This window comes from Osmia lignaria, chromosome 13 (genome assembly GCF_051020975.1).
Source record: "Osmia lignaria lignaria isolate PbOS001 chromosome 13, iyOsmLign1, whole genome shotgun sequence".
In the NCBI taxonomy this organism is placed as follows: Eukaryota; Metazoa; Arthropoda; class Insecta; order Hymenoptera; family Megachilidae; genus Osmia; species Osmia lignaria.
The window spans coordinates 5,078,565-5,095,985 of record NC_135044.1 but is presented as its reverse complement, the minus strand read 5'-3'; the positions used below and the strand labels follow the sequence as shown (position 1 = coordinate 5,095,985).

At 49.6% G+C, this 17,421-nt stretch overlaps 1 protein-coding gene across 6 annotated transcripts; it reads right to left on the bottom strand.

The window, feature by feature from the left end:
- Positions 1–1,478: 1,478 nt before the first annotated feature.
- On the bottom strand, positions 1,479–16,672 carry LOC117602149 (TOX high mobility group box family member 4-B). Of its 6 annotated transcripts, none has more exons than XM_034319776.2 (11): positions 16,497–16,672; positions 16,328–16,425; positions 5,727–5,816; positions 3,958–4,155; positions 3,730–3,848; positions 3,203–3,512; positions 3,002–3,114; positions 2,782–2,917; positions 2,265–2,690; positions 2,087–2,185; positions 1,479–1,981 (listed from the first exon to the last, which is right to left on the bottom strand). In XM_034319776.2, exons 1-11 carry the CDS (start codon positions 16,537–16,539, stop codon positions 1,643–1,645), a joined length of 1,971 nt encoding a protein of 656 aa, XP_034175667.1. In that variant the 5' UTR covers positions 16,540–16,672; the 3' UTR covers positions 1,479–1,642. The 6 variants fall into 6 exon arrangements, with proteins under 6 accessions (XP_034175667.1, XP_034175668.1, XP_076547816.1 ...); XM_034319777.2 differs by having other exon boundaries at positions 2,478–2,690; XM_076691701.1 differs by lacking the exons at positions 16,328–16,425; positions 16,497–16,672 and adding exons at positions 7,049–7,407; positions 8,212–8,352.
- Positions 16,673–17,421: the final 749 nt, after the last annotated feature.

The following is a 17,421-nucleotide window of genomic DNA, read 5'->3' as shown; positions in this document are numbered from 1 at the left end:
CACAATCTACGACATTGCTTCGCCGAGCCGGTAGCTTTTTTTACATTTACATATATACCTGTATGTATATATATATATATATATATTTGTATTTAAACGCATCTATAATATGTCAAAGATCGTTACCAGTATGATACACTATCGATTATGTTTACATCGCAGAGACTTAAAAATCTACGGGATATTTCTCTGTTGCGAGTATATATACAAGGATGTTAAAAAGAATCTTTTTTTTTTAAAAAACTAAAAGAAATCTAAACGATATCGCGTGACGGAAACGTGTGAAATAAAGATTTTTGGAATTCAGGGATTGTAGAATCGCCGGCGAGGAGAAACAAGGAGAACGGAGCGGATAAACACGCGCCCCTAACTCGACCGGCTAAATATCCGCGCGCAATTATACGCTACTTTATCTTAACTTAGAATCGATCGCTTTTCGAATCTATCGATACTTCGAAACAAACAACACTCCACGCGTTCGTGGAAATTTCGATCGCATCCGCGTATTCGAACGTATACTCGTCAACGAGACCAATGTCATGCGACGATCGTCGGGTTTGAAATGTACTGTTTTTAGTATCAACAAAATCAAAAACTAATCGAAATACACGCGTGACACGGAACGAGCAAATGAACGCGAATCGACAAATATTGGGATATACAGGGTGCTTCCGATCTAGCGGAAAGGGGGGAACATTTACTCGAAAAACTAAGTCGAAAACGTAGAGCGTTCTATCAGCTGATCGGAAACGCCCTGTATATATGAACGTCCGTTGCTTCGCTTCAACTCGTATTCGTACGAGCTTTTGCACCTATGAAAAAGTTTGTAAAATTATATAAAAATAAGTTGCGCGTCACCAGTCTGCGGCTGTTCCCTCCTCCACGTTCTCTCTCGTCTATCGGTTAGCTAAATTTCTTTCGATTTTTCCTTTGTACGCGATCGGTACGCGATCCGTTATCGATTAGCTAAGTGAAACGTGAACTTCACCGATGCGGGGTATCTCGCGGGAATCAACGTCCACGATCTTCCGAATATACATATACATTAGCGAGTATCGTATCACGAAATTACTTTGATCTAATTATTCGGTTTCCGACTAAACGGATCTCAAGCAATTCAATTTCACTCGTGCACTCGATCGCGTACGCGCATGGACATTGCGTGACGGTGAACGTACGACAGCGAGATCGATTCCTTCGAACTACAGCCCGATTTTATCGGCTACTTTGGCGATTCTAATACTCTTTCGCGATCACAGCAAACGACGTTCGATGCCGGCCCGTAATAATTCGTCGTTCTATGCGACGACATGAACTTTGTTTTACACGAACGCGTCGTGCTGTGACGCAGGGGCAGTCTTTCAACGATATCTATATATATTATATATATATATATCGAGGTTCAGCAAACGCGCGCATCTGTCGTCCGTTATTTATTCTTTCTATTATTATTATTAATATTATTATTAGTATTATTATTATTTGTTTTTTTGTTGTTTTTTTTTTTGATTCTACGTAAAATCTCTTCGTCGATCCTATGTACACGTATGATTTCGCCGGAACGCGGGAGTCAGCCCACTGTAAACGTGAAGCGATAGGTTTGATTCGATTAGAAACGGTAGGAGATCGTCGCTGCTTCTCTTTATTTCACGGTGGAAAAGTTTTGCTGTGAATTTTGATTCGATGACACCCAAGTGGTGAACACGTCTCTACAATGACTAACTACGCATTCGTTACTACAATACTCGTCCTCCCATTCGCTGTTCGCTACCGCGGGGTTCGGACATCCGTGGCGTATACAGGCGTTAGAGGTTTGCCTCTGACCGGCCATAGTCGCCTGAGCCGCAGCGTTCACCGGCGATGGGCTCGACATCGAATCGCTCTTGGGAGGACTCGCGTGCATCATTTGTTGCTGCTGCTGTTGCTGTTGATGATGCGACTGTTGTTGCATTTGTACCTGTTGCACTTGCTGCTGCGACATCTGTGAAAATCAAAGTACCGAGGATGGGTGTAACGCGTCGGTTATTAAATCAGAAAAAGAAATGGGGGGGGAGGGAAAGAGGAAGTCGTTGTCGCGTTGGCTGACCTGCATGTACTGTTGTTGCGAGACTTGTTGCTGCATATGTTGCTGTTGCGACTGCTGTTGCGGCATATGCGTCTGTGTCATCGGGTTGTTCATCAATGCCTTTAGAAAGAAGAAAATTGTTTGTTCGTACCTTTAAGGATCAAATGAAGATGAATGATTTCTACCAAACGCATGCTACCTGTTGCGTTTGTTGTTGCTGAGAATTTGTCGACATCGTTAAATGATGAGGAGATTTTTTCATTTGCATCTGTTGCGGTTGTTGTTGCTGTTGATGATGTTGATGTTGCTGCTGATGGGGATGCGAATGCGAATGTGGATGCGGATGTGAATGCGAGTGCGAATGCTGATGCTGTTGTTGAGGTGAGGGCGGTTGAGGCTGAGGACTGTATACCTGGTACGAGACGTTCCCGGCTGATCCGTTTCCGGCGTAACCACCATACGTAGCGTACTGTATTTGTTGCTGTTGTTGGGGCGACGGCTGCTGTTGCGATTGCTGCTGTTGCTGCTCGTTCTCGGCTGCACCCTTGCTAACCAGAGACGCCCTGTACGCAGCGAGGGCCTGTAGGTACTCCTTTTTCGCGGCTTCAGTCTTCTGCTTGTAAACCTGCAACAACCCACGTAGCCTCGTGTAACGCGCTTACTTACTAATCAACTAATCACCTGCGCCGAGGATATAAAATTCAACGGGTATTCACATTTTTATGCTCGATTTCTAAAGCATCCCACATCGAGGCCACGATCTTGGACACCTCTCCGAAACTCGCGTTTGGATTTTGTCCCTTTATCACAGCCTGCGTATCTCTGAAGAACAAAGCGTACGCGGAAACAGGCCTGTAAATAATCAACGTATGTTACATTAGATAAACCATGGAATAAAATATTGACACAAGTAAGATCGCAAGTGTGATCATTTACTTCTGTGGCTCGTTCGGATCTCTCTTTTTCTTTTTCTTCTGAGCTTTCGATTTCCTTTGATTTTTCGCACCGCCGTCGGTCGGTTCCGGTGAGGGTCGTTTGTTTCCCGTGATCTAAAGAAAGAACGTTTTCTCGTACTTCCTATTCGCGTCGCGTCGAACAAACAATCGGTCGCGACTGGATTTTTCAAACGGGACTTACCATTCCGGGATGAGGCGTGCTATCGTCGCTATCCTCGGAAGTGGTGGTATTGTTGTTCGCTTCGGGAACGTTACTCGATTGTATAGCGGCAGTGCCACCGCCCGTTGAACTCCTATACTGCACCTGTTGCTGCTGCAACTGCTGCTGTTGTTGCTGCTGTTGCTGGGAGTGCATATACTGCATATGCTGCTGCATCTGAGCTTGTTGCTGCTGCTGTTGTTGTTGAAGCATCATCATTTGTTGATTACCGTGTTGCTGTCGCGGAGAGTTCATGTTCGCGTATGAATTCTGTGAGTTACTGTACGTCGAACTATAACGAAACAGAGAAAAATCAGGATCAGTTAGGGGCTGGTTCGATGAACGTGGCTCGAGTGGTCGGTGGAAACATAGATCAGGCTACTATACACCATCCGGTTTTTTAAATTTTCCTTCCGCTCGTAAGCAAGGCGTGTGTACACCCCCCAGGCCGGCTTTCTCGGTTGGTCCTTACGAAAAAGCACGGTCGCGGGATCGTTCATAGGACTCACCTCACGCTGATTGGCTGTATCGAGTGGTCTTGTTGTTGGAGGTAGAGGGATTGCTGATATCCACCTGGATCGAGATTCAATCCGTCCGGAGATTGTTGGACACCGGCTGGTTGCATCATCTACGAAAAATGGTTGAAAAGGAATTCGAACGAGGATAGGTGAAAGGACGAGCACCGTGTTCGTTCGTGTTCTCTCGAGAAGCTTTTTCGTCGTTTAAACGAAACATACCTGAGTCTGGTAACCGTGCATCGCATCGTGCTGTTGTTGTTGTTGTTGCTGCTGCTGTTGCTGCTGTTGTTGTTGCTGTTGCCGTTGCTGGGATTGTTGCTGTTGCGACTGTTGCTGCTGCTGTTGATGCTGATGCGAGTGAGTATGAATCGTCGGAATATCGAAATCCTCGTCGCCGAAACTGGGCGTGTGAAACGTCTGCGAAGAAAAGTCGAGGACTGCCAATTTGTTCGACGATCGAAAGCTATCGCGTGAACAATCGGCAACGGTAATCCCATCGTAACGTTCTCCGTCTTGTCCGGTCTATCCGATACCGTCCGCATCTTCCTTTTTTCCGTGCATCGGTTCCACCGGAACCAGGACCAGATGCACGGTGACCGGCGTCGTATCGTACGAAATCCTTTTAGCGATTTATTCCGTTTCGGAGCTAGGAGCTAGGAGCGGTGAACGAGGATCGCGGAGCTGTGAGCGGGGAAGCGGGGGGAAATACATTTGCCGTGCGCAGCGTGCCGGGCCACGGGGAATAAAAGTTTTTAAATTGGATTTAATAGCGTCAGAAATTTTCCTTTGAAGGAACGTACTTGTGCCTATTGATCGAGTACACCTCTGCCTCCCTTTCCCCCCTGTCACCCCCGGCCCCCAACGGTCCTCCCTCTTTACCCTTCCTCATCATCCACCCTTTCCCTCTCCCAGGCCCATCGCGCGCGTTACCCCTTACCTCGCGATGTTTTCTCTTACTCTATCCGTGTCCCTCTGTCTCCTTCTCACCGTACGGCTCCCCCTTTCGCCGCGCTTCACCGCCCTTCGCCCCGTAACGTCCAGCCGCCAACCATGTGTACGCGTACCCGTTCTATTTTAGCTACTCCTACACCTCCTACTCCATCGCGCACCCTTCCCCCACGTGCCCCCTCGCACCAACTCCTCCGCCTCTTCCTCATCCTTTTGCCGCCCTTTCCATCTCCGAATCGACTACGCGTCTATCCATCTTCTTCCTCCACTGCTTTCAAACTTTTCTTTCTCTCCCCCCGTACGCCACCCTATCCCTCGTCCCTCTGTCTTTCCTCTTCTCTCCTCCTCCTCCTCCTCCTCGTTCCCGTTCCCCCTTGCTCTTGCCCATACCTCTACCTGTATACCCGTACCCGCAGCACCCATACTCATACCCTCTATCATCCCTATTCCCGTTCCCATACCCGGTGTGCACCCTCGCGGCTTCCCCGTGTTCTCCGGTTATCCGGCAATAGCAAGATAGTCCTATCTCCGCAACCCCGTTGATTCTCGTTCCGTTCTTTATCCGCGGGCAAAGTGGTTCGAGTGGATCGGGCTTGCCCACGGGCTCGAACCGGCGCCCGTTCTCCACCTTTCAACTTACCGTTTCAGAAGAACCCGTGGCCAGACCAGCGCCCTTTCCACACGATTCTTTAGCTTCGATCTCGTCGATCGGAATAAGGGTATCGAACATCTCGTATCCCTTCCTACACGCATCGAGGACGCGCGTTCGCTGTCCACGATGCATCCTCCACGCGTTTTCAGAAAGAAACGCGGTATACGGTGAGAAAAGATCGCGGTCCGGCGTAAAAACTTCATAGAAGCGGACACGAACGAACGATGCCACAAGGGGAAAGGGTACTTCATCGTCGAGGATGTAGGTTCGGTGGTACAGAGGAACGAACAGAGTCGCGAAACGACAAAGGGACACGAGACGGGATAGCCCCGCCATCGGTGGATCACGATAAACGCGAATCAATCGGTATAGTGTCTTTAACACTCACCTGATCAGCCATGGCGTAGCCGTGATGGTGATAGGATGCCGGGTGATGATGCTGCGGCACGTTCAACGAAAAGTCAAGGTTCTCGTTTCTCTGAAACAAAAGGAAAGCAAAGGTATCGCGGTTAACGACAAACGAATCGAAAAACGGATGAAATTCACGGTTTAAGAACTCGCGGCAATCGATCAATCGTGGATCGTTGGTCATTGAACGATCTCATCGGTTTCTCACGTTCTCTCCTCGTTGTCCCCGCGACGAAACATCCTCGTTCCGTTCCAAAGGAGGAACTGGCACCGATCCGTGGGCCAGGGTTTATCGCAAACGTAGCTAAAGTGCATCCCGTCCAATCTTCGCGGCGCCATTCTCTGCTCGATCCGCGAGCTATTCGCGCGGTTTGACCGCGGATCCGCGAGTTGCGCCTCGCGCCCCCTGTTCTTCGGTCAACGACCCCCAGCAGCCGGCAAACGCGCGGCTTGCCCGATTCGATTCTACCTCCATCCGTCCATCCGTCCCGTTCATCGCCTAATCTAATCTCTCTCCTCGAAAAATCACCTAATTTCCTGCGTTCTGAAACATCTCTTCGTTGTAAACGCGACTTTGTACAAACGTTACGTACGACCACGTTTCTTTACCACTTTGATTCTCCCACCCCCGCTTACGGTGCCACTACTACCATCGCCGCTACCACCACCACCGTCGCCACCTCCACCACCTGCCCTTAACGAAGCACGTTGTTCGCGTTCCTCGACGGTCATCGACCCCCGTACGCGTTTCCTTCCAATTTATCCGATTCGAAAGATCCTTGAATCCTGCTAGCGCAAGATAACGTTTCCAAGCAAAAATCTATTTTCTCGAAAACGATCCTCTTCCTTCGTCTTCCGCGAGCTACGATCGGTCCCCATCAGCCCGTTTACCGACCGCCCGGTTAATTCGACGAGGAATCGACAAATCGTAAGCGTAACGAACGAGGGATAGTAAGAAAGGGGCGGCAAAGAAAAGAAGGAAAGGTGCACGGTGTTACTTTTTCCGAGAGGAGACGCAACAGCAGGCAAGCAGGCGAACGGGCAGGTAAGCGAGCAGGAGGGCCAGCAACGGTTGGAAGGGAGGAGGGAAGCAAGCAAGCAGGCAGGCAAGCGAGCAGGTAGGTAGGTAGGTAGGTTGGTAGGTAGATAGTTGGGTAGACGGGTAAGCGAGCAGCCAGGCAGACAAGCAGGTAGGTAGGTAGGTTGGTAGGTAGGTAGGTAGACAGGTCTGAACAGACGGTCGAGCAAGAAAAACGAAATTGAGTCGAAACAAGGGATACATGTCATCGGGAAAAGACTTACGATGCGAATCCTCCGATTATTCCGAACGATACACTTGGATCGTTCGAGCTGCTAGAACGCGAGTATAACCGTCACGGTTATTAGTAATTAGTTCGTTATATAGCCGGTCTCGTTCGGTGGATCCTTTAATTTTCGACACTGCCACGCGTTTAGCGAATTTGTAGAAGCCCGTATCGCCAGGCAACTGGAACGCCTAAGAGTTTCCTTTCGACGAAAGGTTAAACTCCGATTATGATCGTTCAACGTGCCCACCGTACAACTCCGACTTGCGTCCAACCAACGTATCCCTCTTCCTACCGGCTATACGATTTCTCCTTCCGACAATTTTTCCCTAAAATCGAACAACGATCGGCCGAAACCTGAAACATTGTTCGTTAAACGTTAACGCGAAACACAGATAAGAAGAGAAAAAAAGGTGAAGGTAGGGGGAGGGAAGAAGGAACCGGGACAAGGGAGCAGGGATTTATGGCAGGAACGGTGGAAGAATAAAGCGAAAGCTAGAGATCCGATAGATATACACGAACGAGTCTCTTACTCGATGTAACCGATGTTAAACCTGTTCTTCGTCGCGGCTCCCTTCCCTCCACCTCTTCGATCCTAGCCCGCTCGTTTCTACATCGTCATTCTACTCGACGATTACCGTCATCGGTAATCCGTGGTCTGTTCATTCTTTTCCTTCTTTTACGAACTCTTTCGTAAACTCGCGGTCCGTGTTTTGGCGTTACGTTATCGTTTACGAATAACGAAAAGCGAAAGAACCTTACCCCCCGTTGTTACACCGATCTCCGACACAGTAAAATGACCGAACACGAGGAGTTCGAAGATTTAATTAATTCGAATTAATAGATAGGTATACATTCGGAGGGAAAAGTTAAATAATTACACGTTTTTCCAACGCCAGCTCCCACCTGTAAACGCGTTTCGATATTCAAAACGATTCGAAATCGATTTCGTTCGAGAATCGGCGTCGTTGTTGGTAAATTGAACGCGACTATCGATAGATGGCGCCAGCGCCATCTTGAAAGAAAACAATCACGGTGAAACGACAATGGGACCGTAACCTAATACGATGCGCGTTTACTCGGATCTTTGAGGAATCAGGCGAGAAATCACAAAGAATTAATAATCTATCGATCGAAAGTATCGATTGGTTAATCACTTACCGTTGGGACGAGGAACCAACGACTCGGTACAACGAAATCCAGGTTACTGAGTGCACGTGCGACGTGCGAAGCACCGCGTGTACCGTTAGCGCACTACGCTCGCTAGTTTGTTTTCAACAACGCTCACGCGTTCCTTCCGTGGCTGACTCGCTTCGAGAATAAAGATCTCTGAAAAATCGAGATGCGATCGAGGGGGAACGGTCACGATACCTCGATCGTTCGCACGCGTCCACACTTGCCAGCGAAATGTACACACGTTTCCAGGATACCACCACGCGTTCGACACGGCACTTAGCGACGCGACACGATTTGACGCGACGTGGATCGGCACGATTAAACGGTAACAGGTACAACTCGCGGTTCGATCGAGATTAAAAGCCCGCGTAACGCCAACTTTTTTCAATCGCTGCGCAACGTATACTTTTAACGTGTAACGCGCTCTAACCGTGGCGTAACTCGTGACAGCGTGGCAAAAACGACGCGCGCTCCTCGCGGCGGCCGGCGCGGGAATGATTAAAGGAGGTTCATTTTGTGGCACGCACCGATGGAGGGGATGAATCTCGCGACAGGGGAGTGGACGCGCGCGCTCCCTGTCGTACGTACGATACAAAAGGGTACGATGCAACCGCGACACGGCCGATCGAAAAAATACTCTGTGTAAACTTAACGAGAAAGCAGCATTAGTATTTTCTTATGCGTTACTTTCTTATTCTTGCTTTCTTTCGACTTCCCGTTCTCCGCTGGTTCATGCGTCCCCGATGACAAGGGCACGAACGAGCTCCGATCGCGTCGCGCGACACGTGTTCGAACGGCGCGTAAGTTTCGCTTAAATAGCCCCTAGTGGATGTAAAAAGCAATGTATTCTTACAGATGCATACGATCTCTTAAAACAGAAACGACAAACAACCGCGGAGCCGCTTCCGTGCCCTCTGTTCGAGGCGATTAATCGCGTTTAACGAGATTCTGAAACGGTCAGGTTAAACGTAATCATTTTCTCGCCTGTTTCTTGTGGAATATTATTTCGGAATCGCGTCGAATCACGCGAATAGCATTCGTGTTTTGTGGCCCAGATAACGAGCTGCGAACGCAACGCCGGAGAAGAAAGGGGTCGGTCGGAGGGCGGCAGCGAGGCGGAGTGGTACCCGCGAAGTAGAGAGGGGCAGGGGGGGGGGGCATTCACGGCGAGGAGAAGGGAGAAGATGGGGGCTAGGGGGACGGCGAGGGGTAAGAGTACGCGCGAGAACGGGGTAAACGGGGGAGAGAGTGAGAGTGAGGGTGTAGAAGGAGGGGGGATTGGTGCACGATCGAAAGGGGCCGGTGGCGCAATGAACGGAGCAAAGAGGACTCGCGACGCGTGACGCGCGCGCGGTCAAACGACGACAAAAGGGACCCACCGAAAAAAAAATCAAATCCAACTTGCGATCTAGATTCGTGTCCCGATCGAAATGAGAAGAAAGAACTTCTCAGAGATTCCCGATTCGAAGGAAACTGACAATCAGATCGGAATTACTCGCGTTATCCTACCGCCACTCAGTTACACGAATATTTCAAGAAAGTAGGACATCGGAGTATATAAAGAGTCGCTACGTTCCCGTGAAAGGTGGCTTTAATTTCAGTGACATTCCAATCGCATTAACGCATATTCCCGCGGCGAGCGCCGAGCGACCATCCATTAGAAACGTTTGCCCCGAGATGCTTGTACAATTCATCCCGGCGATGATCCGAGGCGAACGATGTTTTCCGATCGATTCCCTTCCTCTCTCGATGCAAATAAAAAAACGATCAATCGTTGTTAGCACGAATTTATTTTTCGCTTTTCTATTCCTAACCGATCGAAAGACACAAGGGCGAAAACAAGGAGGTCGGAGTGAAACGGTGTTGCAAAGAATCCGCGTCGGTTGACGCCGGGCCGTGCCGCACCGCGCCGTCCCGATCGATATTCTCTCGCGGGACGGTCGAGCGCTGTTTCTCCGCTTCGGAGAACGGGAACGAGCTATCCTCGAATCCCGAATACATGTATAAACCCAATCTGTTCCCTTTATTTCTCGATCGATCGACTTATACCCCGAGATAAACCGAACCGCGTTTATTGGATCGATTTAATCGCCATTTTGTAGTACCGATTTCCTTACCGAGGTGATCGACAGTTAGGCAAGTTAAAATAATAAAGTGGTAAGAAAATAAATCAAAGTAACGATCGGATCGACGATGAAACGATATTACCCGTCTCGTTTCTTCCCTCGATTCTTCTTCTTCTTCCTCTTTTCTACGGATCCATTAACAGTGTTTTTCAACGTCTCGAACAAATGTTGATTTTACAAATTTCTTTGGACGAACGTTTACACAGCCGATAATCGCCCGAGGCTTATCGCGAAACCACCATTTTCTCTGCTAGCCGCTCGACAAATTCCACGTTTTTCCCATGTATTTGCACTTTCGCGTTTCTCCCTGCCCGCCCACCCCACCACGATGCATCGCGAATAATCGCGCAACTCGCGAAAGCCTTTCGTCTTTGTCCCGCGTACGCTCGATTCGCATTATCCTGAAACCTTAAACCGGTTTTACTTATTACGCGAGCGTCCGCTTATCTCGCATAGATCTTTTATTACCAGCCACGGTAAGAGAACGTTTCTCCGTTCCACCGCGATCTGCTACCATCTAGGTGATACCTAGGATCGAGTTGTTCCCTAGGTTAGCAAGCAGTACCACGCGGAAGACGAATTTTTCCTCGCCGAAATAGCAGCGACCCCGTTTGAGTTTCGATCATCGACAAAGGACTAAGCGGCGGAGAAAAGCGGAAAAGGGTTGACGGGAACAAAGGCGAACGCCGAGATTCTGCGCCACGATCACGTGACCTTTTGACCGTAGGAAATTCTTCGGATAAACGAGCTTTCGGTCGTAACGCCGACCAAGAAGGGAGCAACAAGTGTGAATCTTGTCTACCCTGTGGATCGGACCGTTCTTAGCTTTCCTCTCTGCTTTTCTACACCTTCTCACCCTATCCTTCTTCCTCCAACTCCCTCCTCTTTCTCACGCTTTATACACACCCCCACTGTCCCACCCTCCCTCTTTTACTTATCTATTACCCTTCCCTAACGCGCGCGCGCGTTCACCTTCAACCATACGAACATGTTGTTGCTACTTTGCCGATCCGTTCTTTGCAAGGAATCGCGACAAATCGGTTGAGAATCGAAAGGAACACGACCGATCGTCTCGTAATTGTAAGACTGATCGAGCTATCTCGAAACTGTACGATTTTCTCAGTCGGCCCGATCGTTGACTTAAAGAAACTCGGACTGTACTCGCGTCGCGCAACCGTCGATAGAATACTCGGTGGAAACGAAATGGGCGCGATAGGATACGCTGCTACGGCAATGAATAATGGACTGCTAGCGAAATACGTCGAGACATAAATATTGTATCTGGAGCGCTATATATTATACGTATCGAATACATTATCTACGTATAGATCGTTCTCCGTTCTCCTGGTTCCTATCTGATCGAGATCGTTGCCATGGAAATGCGTGTACACGATTCGATGCGACTCGATCCGATCGAGATTTCTACCTACAAACCGTCGCGGATACTTCTCCGTTTCTACGGAAACGTTGTTCTTTCTCGCCTTTTTTATTTCATGTATACGATCAGTAGCGAGTTTTCCAGCGACCCGTACGGGTACTCGTCCCGTTCGGTGGTCGAGTGGGCCGCGAGGAAACGTAATCATTCGCAATCTCGCGTAGGACCGCTTCGAAACTCCGGCAAGGAATTTATTAAAGTTTGACTAAGTTGCTTTACGAAGTTTCAGCCCGGTGCACCGAGGTACCGGGGGTAACGGGGTACCGACGATAGAAGCGGGGATCGCGAGATTCTATATAACCGGCGATCGGGCCGCGGAGGGCGAATCAGAGGCACCAGAGGGGTTTACAAACAAGGAAACGGAGGGGAATCTCCTCTCGAAAAAGCGGGACGAGATGGAGAAGGGGGGCAAAGGTGGAGGGTTCGAGAGGGACGGGAAACGGTCGGGCGGTCGGGACGGTCGAGACCGGTCGGAAACGGTCGAACGAGGGACGAGGATGATGGTGACGGCGAAGAAAGAGAAACGGGTGGTGGCGGAGACAGAGGTGAACGAAGCGCACCGGAGGATGGACGAGGGGATGAGAGGAAGGTGAAACGAATAGACGGGACGGGACGAGACGAGACGAGACGAGGGGTGGTGGGCGGTCGACAGGCGGGGGTGGTACGAACAGGAAGGGAGAAACCGGGAGGTGGGGGGCGGATGGTACGAGGAGAACAGAGAGGGAGGCTCCGTGGAGGTGGAGGAGATGGAGGAGGGTAAAGTTACTTTCCCGGAGAAATAAAAGTTAATGGAGTTCCCTACCTCCTCGTCCCTCTACTTCCACCGTCTTTTTCTTCTCTTCCATCTCCTCGCCGCCGTACAACTTTCACGAAAGTTATTATATCTTAATTTACTATTGAACATTATCTGAAATTTCTCCGACGTTTCCGTTTTAATGCATTACGGAGTACCAACGAAAAATATATTGCCTCCTCGTACTAGCTCGAGAAAACGGGCGTACTATTCTCTTCGGGTTTATCGCGAGAAACAAAATATCTGGTAGTTGATGAATATTTTTTTACCGAGACTACCCAGAAGCATTACCCTCGCTAAACGAAACGATTGAAAATTCGATCCCTAACGCTAAGTCAGCTAAGCGATCGAATAACCCCGTTTATCCAGAATTTGTTCGGTAACGTGGACCGTGTCAACGACCTTGCGCAGTCACAACGTGGCCTCGATATCTTGTCCACGATAGAAACGAAAGGACCGGTCTCTCTTTTACTAAGCAGTACTTTTAGCATTCTAGCCGGTTCCTCCTATAACCGAGCACATTGATATATCCTTCTATCTCCCTTTTTCCTCTCTCCCTCGATGGCTGTCCGTTCTTTTTCTACCCTATCCTCGTTTCCATTCTTATTCGCGATTCCCGCTTTCCTTCTCCTTCCTACCCCGTCGTTTCGTTTTCTCGAGTCCCCCTTTCCCTCGCTTTGATTTACGACCATAAGTTGTAATATTTGCGCCACTATTGTATGGTAATACGCACGGCAAAAAATATGTTAATGGTTGCCATAAAGAAGATATACAACATATGTACGTATCCCATTTCGAGGCATATACATACTCGGCGGACGTAAAACTACGCTCCCATCCCTGCCTCCAGTCTTCCTTTCGTTTTCCTCCGAACGCGACCTTTTCCCTTCACCTCCCCGACCTTCTCTCTTCTATTACCACCACCGCAACTCTCTTCCCTTCGATCCCTGTCTTCGGAACAATCCACGTTTTATACCTTAGGAACAGTGTTTTTCTTAAATACTCGAATCGTCGATGAAAATTCCAGGATCGGAGGGAAAGGTACGAAGGCCCGTTCTTCCTAGACGCTTCCCTTTCTTTCCCATAACTCGAACAATTCCAATAGTCGTTAATCTAGCGGAAACTTTTGGAAAACTTGCGCGTTATTGCAGGTACAGGGGCGGGCCCCTGTAGGATGAACGGGCGCTAGCGGAAGACGGGAAGGAAGACGGGAAGGAAGACCGGAAGAGCAAAGAGAGAAAATGAGACTAGACGACGGGGGGAGGGAAGGAGAAGATAAAGATGGGTAGGTGGGTAAGAGAAGAAGAAGAAGAAGAAGAAGAAGCGTATTTGATAGGAGGTGGAGAAAAGCAGGTGGGGTAGGGAGTATGCCAGGGCAGATTGCACGGGGCGATGCGACTGCAGGAGAGCCGAAAGACTGAGAGAGAAGAGAGAACGGGGAACGGGAACCGGTGTGCCGAGGTAAGTTAAATAAACTTGTTTAGTTTCGCGGAAACTTTTGCCGGGCCATTGTATTCGACTGTCTCGCTGCCGAGTTTGCAGCGAAACTTTCGGATACGAACAAACTCGCTTCTCCGTTACGCTTTATTCGCTTGCTTTACCAAGTCGCTACCTACGGTTACCTGCTACTCTTTTCTCCCCTCGATATTCTCGTTATTCCTTCGCGTTATCTACACATCACGGCTGCTCGTCGATCGGTCGTCATCCAACGAAGGAACGATGAAATCTTAACCGAAACCGGAGATCCGATCGGTATTCGCCACTCGATTCCCGTACGATCGCGTACGGTGTAATTCACCGCGAACCTTTTCCTTCTCGCTGTTTTCCCTCTTCCCGTCGACCGCGTGTAAAATCCGATCGGAAATAAAATCGGGCAAAGTGCCCCGTCGTTGGTGTGGCAGTAGACCGAATAGCTTATTGATTTAACGAGAGAGAAAGAGACGGAGACAAGGGGGACGAGGTGAAGAGAGATAGAGGCGAAAGAGAAACAGGAGGAAAGCAAGCACAGCGAAACTCGAGGTGGCTAGGGGGTCGCGAGCGAGCGAGTGAGCGAGGGTGGGTTGGCTGGAGAAGTTTGCGGGTGGATAGGGTGAGGGGAGAGATGGGTAACGCCGAGTAGGCTAGGCAAAGAAGGGGGAGGCAGAAAGGGGGTAGTCGCGAGTTGGCTGGTTCGCGAGGTCGGGAACGCGAATTGGAAAGAGTAGGGTGAAAGGGGCTAAGGTGGAGTAAGATAGGCACGGGAAGAACAAGGGACACGGATGTCGATGCACAGGAATACGAAAAACCGTAAAGAAAATGCAGCCGAACGAAAGGAACCGGTGTATCTATTCTCGTTAATTAATTCGTCGTGAAAATTGATTGTTCGCGTGGTCCTCTACTTGGGACGTTCGTCGCGGCTTGAACCCGCGAGTATCGACCGATACGATTCGAGAGAAAGGAATACGGACAACGAACTCGGGCATCGAGAGAGAAGAAGATCGTCGTTAAATTGATCAAAGATCGAAAGTCGCGAATTCGTAAGAGAGTAAGTATCACAGCCAACTGGTTGAACGATACGGTGTTCGCTCGAATGGTCATTGGTCGATCAACAAGTGGCTCATGATTTTGTCAGTGGCTTTGCTACCGACTACCTCGTAGCCCGCTGGCCAACCTAGCCGGCCCGAACCGACCCGTCCACCGCGTCCGGTTACCCGATGCGGTCTACCGCTAAAACGCACTCACCACCGGCTTTAGCTCTGTCCTCCCGTATCATTCCCACTCGGTCCTTATCGACAAACTGTTCGGATCATTGATGGTTTAATCGGATCTCATCGATCCGATAGATCGATCCCTTTGCCAGGACTTCAACTCCACCCAAATCGTCGAAATCGCAGAAAGAATTCGAACCACGAAAGTGCACCTCCTTTTTTCCTTCAATTTCTATTCGCGTTTCCACGCAATACTCGCAACTCGTCGCGATTCGTTTCGTTTTTGCACAGAAATTCAGAAACAAGAGAAAAAGGGGGGGAATGGAAGGGTGGGTCGAGGGTGTAGCAGGTAGAGGGAAGAAGCTGGAACGAGGTTGGTCGGCAGGAGAGCGAGGGTGTTTGAGACGGGGAAGACCGAGGAGAAGCAAGGGTGTCCAGGGAAGGAGGCGAAGACGGAACAGCGAGTAAAGCATAGAAACATCGAGTGGCGAACAGAAGGAGGTAAACATTTTGTTTTCATTAAACAGCAAGCTCTTATCCAAACGCGTCGCGATAAGCGAATTCAATTACCAACGTTCGTTAGAACGAATTTACTTAGCGAACTCGCAAACACGGAGCGAAATTGCCGTTTCAACGCGACGGATACACGTAAACGCGAAATGCGGCTGATACGTACTCACCCTCCGCTCGGACGCTCTTTTATGCCATTTTAATCCGAGTTCGTTCCTTCTTTGACGAGTATCCGCTCCCCCTGGGGGTACGTTGTACGGTTTCTTTCGATCGCGAAGAGGATCGAAACAAGCAAATGAGGAACCGCGTCGAAATACGGGCGGAATTCGACCGCGTGTTTCGATCTTTTCCCTTCCCAACGGAAATAAATGTTTCCTATCCATCGGAGATCGACGAGCATCGGTAGACGACCGCGAAGGAATCGCTTCGTGCTTAATCTCGATTCACCCTCATGCTCGACGATCGACGATTCTTTCTGGCTTACGCGCGATCGTCGATCGTAGATCGATCGAGTACAAAAGAAAAAGGTATCGCGGTCGAAAGGACTGACCTTGTAAGAGAACTGGTCGAACATTCTGCATACGTCTACGTCGTTGCCAAGAATCGTGTAACCGGCATCCATGCTGTCCCGACGTTTCTTCTCGCTGCCTGGAACGAGGCTTCCGTCAGTGAAAATCGATCGTCGGAACGACAGAAAAGGTATCGTTTCGAGACAGTACCGAACAAACTGATCGCGATCGCACCGACTATGCCGTCGCTCATCGTCCCGCGGCTTTTACCGTCGTGGTCGGTTCGCTGCTCTCGCCACCCTGTCCACCCCTTCCGTTTCCCCTTTTTCCTGGGAAAGCCTCCTTACTCCTCTTTCTCTCTCTCTCTCTCTCTCTCTCTCTCTTTCTCTCACCCTTTCTACGCACGATTCTTTTTTTCGATACTAAACCACCGATCCCGAATCGATGATTCGATCGATCGATCGGTTAGGTGCGCTTGCGTGTGAAAATACGCGGGCGCGCACGCTCGTCCCTTCGACTCCACTTTCATGAAACTTAATCGAATTAATCGCGAGAACATCGACGACCAGAGTGTACAGGGTGCCAGGGAGATTCGCGTGTAAACGCGACTGTTGGTTCTTTCGAGAGAGAGGAAAAAAAAAAGAAAGCACAACCCTACCCTCTTCGTTCGAGCGAACCACAAGATCTACTCCTCGAAAACTCTCCGTTACACCGTCGCTTTCTTTCTTTTCTTATTTCAGTTCGTCGAAAGGAACAGGGTAGATAATCGGTTACGTTAATTCGCGTGCATTCGATGACGTTCGTCGGTTTTTCTTGGCGCACGATCGCGACCGACCGAGTATCGGATTCTCTTTCGTCCGCTGAAATGCCGGACCACGTGGACGAAACGCGTTTAGCGTTCACCAGCGTCGCCTCGCTCTCAAATCTATTTCCTTCTAACCAGCTAACACCGGCCGCGACCACCGACTGCGCACCGGTACCAGCAACGCCAACGAAAACGTCCACGCTGAGAGCGAAAGCAACGAGGACGAGCATGACGTCGGTGGTGGTACCGCTGCTGCCACCACCGCCTCCGCCGCCGTCGCCGTCAACGTTGGACCTACTGTCGATGGTGGTAGTGGTAGTGGTGGTGGAT